Source organism: Asparagus officinalis, chromosome 5 (genome assembly GCF_001876935.1).
Source record: "Asparagus officinalis chromosome 5, Aspof.V1, whole genome shotgun sequence".
In the NCBI taxonomy this organism is placed as follows: Eukaryota; Viridiplantae; Streptophyta; class Magnoliopsida; order Asparagales; family Asparagaceae; genus Asparagus; species Asparagus officinalis.
In genome coordinates, this window is record NC_033798.1 from 118,695,843 (window position 1) to 118,703,222 (window position 7,380).

The 7,380-nt window shown below is 37.5% G+C and overlaps 1 protein-coding gene across 1 annotated transcript; it reads right to left on the bottom strand.

Annotated features, from left to right (window-relative positions):
- Positions 1,496 to 3,961, bottom strand: LOC109840914 (proton pump-interactor 1-like). The gene is made up of 5 exons (XM_020409742.1): positions 3,820 to 3,961; positions 3,527 to 3,721; positions 3,288 to 3,386; positions 2,677 to 3,198; positions 1,496 to 2,189 (listed from the first exon to the last, which is right to left on the bottom strand). The coding sequence occupies exons 1-5, from the start codon at positions 3,823 to 3,825 to the stop codon at positions 1,875 to 1,877; spliced, it is 1,137 nt and encodes a 378-aa protein (XP_020265331.1). The 5' UTR covers positions 3,826 to 3,961; the 3' UTR covers positions 1,496 to 1,874.

The window sequence follows — 7,380 nt, forward strand, 5'->3', positions numbered from 1 at the left end:
TAAACCTAGGAAGAAATCACGATTTATATGAGAGCCTGGGTGTATGCAAGTTGGGCCGCACATGGGCCGCTTCAGCGCCCGATTTCCTTCGCGCGTGAGTGTGTTCACGTGAAACTGTTCACGTGCTTGTGGCCCCCACGTTCACAATTCTTCACCTCGTACATCATTTGATAAACCTCAAATTATAGACGAATACCAGAAGAACACCGCGAACATCACCAGAGAGATCCTAGACACCAAAAACATCCAAATGTCTCACTTGTTGCGTCCAGTACGAAGTGGAATAAATCCATGACAACAGACTCAATCCATAACAAGTTGGGAATTCGAACGAGAGCTTAAACACATATAACATTACACCTAATCTAAATACATGCAGGATTATAGATACATAAGATACATGAAAAGTCTATCGAAATTAGGACTGGCATACACCCGGTATTAAGTTATATATCTGCAAATTTGCAACCCGTTACAATCTTTAGTAAATGATTTGCCCCCAACTATTCATGCACATACGACATGACGGGAAACTGTTTCTATTGAAGTGACTTCATGGATTTTTAACTTCAAAATATAATTTCATGGGTCATTTTTGTTTATAGAGTTTTACACAAAGACCACTGCCTCTGCCCTCGACTATGATGCTCCCTAGCTAAAAAGACTACAGGACTTGTTCAGTGAATTCCCCATATCGTTTGTTATACTAGTGTTTGCTTGATTTAGTTTTAACCTTTTGCAACTTGCACCCACAGTTGCAATCGTATTGACTGACTTCTTTTTTTTTTTTTTTAAATACTTCGGTTTTGGCATTCGTTGAAACTTAAACTTCTTTTACGGCTCAAATAGGTTGCAACTGTGACTTACATCTAAATCTAAGTCGTAGGTTGCAGCATGTGCCACTTTTACAATTACAATTGAGGCTGCAGGTGTTAGTTATAAAGGAACAAAAGGCAGCGACTAATCAAAATATTTACATTACATGCAAATTGCAATTGCATCCCTCGAATTGCATGAAAATAAACAACCCTCCACTTCCTCACAACATCTCACCCATTCTACATATGCGCACCTCCTACACATCCGAACTTGAGTTTGTGTGCCCAAATCGACACTTGCTTAAAAAGCTTAAATTTCTATGTCCAAATCCACGCATGCAAAATATAAGCAGGGTATAAATTTGTAACGAAACTCATGCGAAGTCACACTCAAGTAAAAAGAAAGATTTTAGGATAGTAAAACGGAAATACGTAGCAATAAAGAAAGAAAAGGTCGATATTCATGCGTCATAGTGAAATCATCAATAATACCAAGGGGTAAAACATTATTTTATTATTAACCAAATTAGTTTCTAGACCATGTTCTTTTTATAAAATACATAAAGAAATCATCATAGACCGCCCCGAAGACTGCAAACAGAAATAACAACATGATAATATAAACATTATTTTCTTCTCAAAAACAAAGGAACAAAGGATAGAGTACAGCCTTCACAAACTTAAACTCATTTGGGTGACTAGATCAATAACTTAATCATACGCCCTGTTCTCGTAAAATTTGTGAAAATAACCCTTAACTCCAGAGACATACCCTTGTTACGCAGATAACAACAACATATCATATGTTTACAACAATTTACCACAACAAAATACTTGCTACAATATCGCTCCCTTATTGCACCAAGAGTATCTCACGAATGTAGCGAGAAAATCTAGTATATAATTCAACACATTGAAGAAACTGAGTCCAATAGCTGCCTAACCACTTTCTAAGCACAAAAAAAACATGACTGATAAGTTTAAGTTCTACCTGAATTCTCCTCAATTGCAAAACTCCTCCATATCATCAACCTAAAACTATTCATCTTTAACTTCTCAGACTCTTCCGAAGGAGTAGTATCCTGCCACTATAGCAAGCACCAAGGCAAGAATTGCCGCAGGAACAGCCCAATACATGTATGAATGAGACTTCTTTCTCTTGAGGATGGCTCTTGGAAGGTGAGTTTGAACTTTTGGCCTGCTTCTGTATTTAACATTCGCCTTCTGTTCTTTACTTGTTACTGAAACTGGGTTATCTAGTTTCACATTTTCTTCTTCTGGTTCTTCAGCCTTCTCCTCTGTTTCACTTTGCTCAGCAGATGTATCAGCTTCGGTTATTCCAGCTTTCTTTTTAGCGTTCTTCTCCTTTTGCTGGGATTATGGTAAGGACTTAAATGAGTTATATCGTGCTAAATGAGCAATCTCAGAGGGTGTGTGGCAACCGCTAAGTTAATGGAAATTAGACAAAATTTTGGAAAGTTACTCTGATAAATGGAAATTAGACCAAATTTTAAAGAGTTCCTCTGTTCTCCTATTTGGCAGTATAGAGGTTACTGGGAATAAATGGAAAGTGGAGGGCGCTATTTATTAACCCCTTCAACTTTCGCAAAATTTTCGAGAAAGTGAAGTGAGAGGAGAGAGAAATTTATATTTTATTTTCTCGCTCATCCTTTTCCACTTTGCACTATTCACTTTCATTCCATAGCAACCAAGTAGTACAAATAACATGTCAGCTGTCACCTTAACTTCCTGCCTTTCTTTCACCAAAAAAAATTCCAAATAGAAAGTCATTTTGTTATTCACTTTCTATTTCCATTTACATTCGGTTGCCAAACAAAAAGGTTAAAACAATACTTACCTTCAGTTTCTTCTCAGCTTCCTTCTGAGCTCGAGCTGCTGCCTTTGCTGCTGCTTTTTCGGCCAACTTTTTCTTCCGGTCCATAGCCAATTTAGCTTTTGCAATCTCCTCCTCTCTTTTCATCTCCTTTAGTTTTGCAGTATCAATCTCTTTAGGTTTCGGTCTCTCCTGTGATTGTCCATATTCATCATCTCTTCCTATCTCCTCTGTGCTCCTATTCTTTCTTCCAGCTTCTGCTTTAGCTGGTTTTGTCAGCTCTTGGGCTTGGGTTCCCTTGGAAGAGACAGTATCCTCTGATGAAGTGACCGTAATGGCCTCCTTTCCTTGTTTAGTGGCAATTTTAGGGGGTGAAGTCTCCAACTTGACAACTGATGGTTTCTCTACAACAATCAGTTTTTCGTCAGGATTCCTCAGCCGACCATCCCTGCTTAGCTGCCTGTTATCAAGAGACGTTAATATGCGCCGCTCATAATCATCTCTGAAAGCTTTGTTGCTGCTCCACTGCAACATGAATTTCTCCACCTAACATTAACAAAAACAAAGATCAACATGACACTGAGAAGAAAAGCTATATTAATGCTAGAAGAATAAACTCATCCAAGAAAACAGACCTCACTGTTGTAAAGTGCTTCTAATCCTTCGATATCTTTCTTTACAGCAAGCTCCCTTGCACTGTTCAAGAGTGATCTGTTCTGGTAGAAACATGCATTCTGAAAAGAGAGAGAAAAGTGGAGAAGATACGATGAAACATAGCTCAGCCAAGGTTTACCTAAGGAGATATTTTTCTTAGTGAAGGTGTCCAGATTGAATGTAAAATTACAAAATAGTAGACACAATGCTTATTACCCACCACTTCATCGCGTGCTTTTCTCAGTTTATTAAGGGTTTCATATGCCTTGTCCCTTTTCTCAGTCACAGATCTCAGTTGCTCCTCCAACAATGCTATATCATCATCTATGACCTTCAGTTTTTCATCTAGTTGCTTGATTTGTGCTATAACAGCTTGTTTCTCCTTTCTGACTTCGTCCATATTGCCACCTAGTAGCTGCAAATTATTTATGGAATCAACATTTAACATTTTTCCAATTAGTGTACAACCACATTTTTTGAATAAGAAAGAAAGTGGGAGGCTACATTGCGTACCTTCATTTGTATCTTGTGAGCTCTGCTGCCTGACCTTTAGCGCTCTCAATTTTTGTTTTAGCAGCCATATTAGCAATAACTCTCTCTCTTGTTGCTTCAAGCTGTTTAATCTCTTTAAGCAGCTGTTTCTCCTCATTTAAGGTGTTGCTTTCATGTTGTATACGATAGTGCAAGCTCCGAATCTGTTGTTTCCAAATAGGAGAGTTCCAACTTTACAACCAAGCAGAGATAATAAATGTTAAAAGTTCTAGTCTTACAAGATCATTGAGTTCTTCTTCTGAAGAGCATAAGCCCGTGCCTCTCTCCCTTACGGCATTTTTAGCAGTACGATGCTCAGCAAGATCCTTCTGTAGAGGTTTCATTTCCTTCATTGTCTCCTCCATAGCTGTCCTGTACTTTTTGTTCTCAACAAGAAAAGGCTGCAGCTGTGATTTTAGATTTGACCTTTCGGACTGCATAAAAACAAAAAGGTAATCCATATGAACGCTTCGTAGCTTCCTATTTTCTTTTTAGTTTAAAACAATGGTTGACAACTAACTTGAAGACAGCCTCTAGGCAATTTTTAGATTCAGTAGAAGGGAAAATATATTTTGGGATTAGTTGCAGACCGATGATATATAAAAGGACACATTAAGGATTATCCCATTTTCGGGTCAAATTGGGTTAACCACATATTGGGAGTCTTAAACCACGACTGTTTTGGTCTTAGCCAAATTCCTATCAATAAATCTTCCACTTTATACTTCATTACATAAAAAGTTTAAACGCAAGAAAGCAAACTGGTTTGACTTACAAGAAAATAATAGCTAACAGAATCATGAAGAATTTGAGGTATTACGCACCCTTTTTTCCTTCAATTTATCGATTATCTGAAACCGATCTCGATTCATCTTCACAAGGTCCTTGTCAGCTTTTTCAATCTTCGTTTTCAGCTCTGGGTCTTCATATGAGCGGACTCTCATGAAATAAAAGTTATGGACTTTCTTTTCTGCAGGCCACTCATCTAAAGCATCCTTGGGGATTTGGGAACTTGCAAGATTATTAGCTTCTTTTGCTTTTCCACTCCTTTCTTTCAAGTTATCTGCCATGCCAGTTTTTGTTGGTTCATCGAGTTCCTGCCCTGGGCTTGGTAGTGAATTAATGTCCATCTCAGTAGGAAAACTGGCATTGCCTTCATTGGGTTCAACCAGCTTGGGTGCAGCCCCCAATATCTCCACACCCATAGTAATCAAACCTAGGAGTATCAAATCTAATAAATATCAGAACAAAAGATCAAGTTCTAGAGCACTATTTGATACTTGTCATTATTTTAAAACAAAAAGGAAAAAAGAAAACAATCAACCTAAATGCATTCTATAATATTGTTTTGGGTTCTTTTAGTATTGTAACTAACACATATTACAATAGAAAGAATTACAATGAAACAAAGGAAAAATTATTTTTTCATGGGATTCTTTTCCGTGTGCCCGTGGAGCTTCGATCTTGTACTCCGTTGACGCACCGATCAAGACAATGGTCTTTTGTTGTCGATGAGAATTAAATTGCTTGAAAGCTAGCTCAGTCTTTTCTTAGCAATGTCTCCCAATAAGATCGCAAGTGCGATGCATATGATGACTCTTTTGCCGAACTTCTCTATAGCCAGAATTGAGTTAGAATTCTAATATTCCAAATCAGTCCTCTTTAAAATGAATGATCTCCTCTCCTTTCATAGGCTAACAGAGAGAGAGTAAATAGTCCCCTTAATTGTGGATTAAGTAGTCATTAAAGTAGGGTTAGTGGGGAGCGGTAATCCCTCGAAAATAGCTCTAAAACGGCTATTTAGACGGACTTCGCAGGCTTGGCGAAGCTCACTGAAGACGTGGGCGAAGGTCGCTTCGAACATGCCCACGCCTTCTTCGGAGGTGGATGACTTAGTTCGCATAGGCGGAGTTCATTAATTAGCGAACTTCGCCTATGAGTTTGAATTTAGCACATAATTCGACTCGTGATTTGATCAACTGATGACGCCTTTTGACTTGATTTGAAGCGTGTTGCGGGGGTCGACTCGTGTCTGACTCGGTCAAATTGAGTCGATGTAGGCTGCTTGGCAAGGCTCGCTTCGGTCATCAAGCGATATTTGCTGCAACTTGTTGTGAGCTTGACTTTGAGGCCATTCGAAGTGTTTAGCTCATGGGCGTTCACTTCTAGTATCCAAGTTGGTCATCGTCCTAAGTAAAAATACATTTTGACCATCTACAAATACAGAATGTTTAGAAAACACGCTCTACCCAGCCGACTACTCGCCTGAAAAATCCTACCCGACACCAAAACATGATGGGCAGCTAAATCCCACTCGATTATGCGGTCAAACCACATAATCGAGAAGTTAAAAAAGTGTGTACCCGCATAATGAAATTATGCGGGCACATAATATACCTAATCCCCTTGCACTTAATTACCCTAAAGTCTCCCGATTGCTGCCTCAAAAGATCCCAAAAGAAAATATGTTGCATCTAAACCTTATATATCGTATGATAGCCATTACTAGTTGCCTATCATCAACGAACCCGACCGCCGCACATGTCGATGCTCGGTGCGGCTATCACCCACCGTCGTTCCACCACCAATGTCTGTGATGATATGAGAAAGACTAAATGAGGATTATTAGTTTTATATTGTTATAAACTTATGTGAATGTTTTTAGTTATATATATATATATATATATATATATATATATATATATATATATATATTATAATATATATATATATATTATATATATATATGAACTTTTAATAGTTTTACTTTTAGTGTATAATGACTTCGATCTGAATAGCTTGGGGTATTATTTTTAGTCTTTCGCTTGAAGTGTTTTATATTTTTCATGAATTATTATATTTTCATATATTATTAACAATATTTATATTAAACATCTCAAAAACACATAATTCAACATAATCTGATTAATCGCTACTCGATATCAGATCGTACACAAAATGAAAGCGTGTTTTAGAACCTTGAGACGAACAATAAGAAAATTTTCAAAATGCACACCTAAACCATGAACAAGACAAATGATATTTGTTAGAATATAGAGCAATAACCATTAACTCTCACCACAACTTTGGAGTTCTCAATAATTAGAGACTTTAAGATGGTGAGTGCAAGTTTCGGCTAAAAAGGGAGTTCAACCTGCAAGTGCATGTTAGAACATAAAACAATAAACATTAACCTTTGGAGTTTTCGTGTAATGGTTCAAGACCATAACAATATTAGATATTATTAACATGTATCAATTAACCAAGGTCGAATTTCCAAAAACTGCTGTAATCAATGAGAGTCTGTATCTTTTCCTTCAAACATCCAGTTCATGTTTACACTTTTTAGGCAATGACGTCTTTCCAAAAGCTGGCCCACATATAAGGCGTAACATACACTTTAACAGTTGCATATGCTATTTTACATGTGAGTGTTATTTTAATATGGTATCAGGACATCCTAAATCGAAAGACATAGGTGCAATCCCATTTTACTTAAAAGCCCAACAACACTCTTGTTGCTAAGAATGCATCTCTATTTAC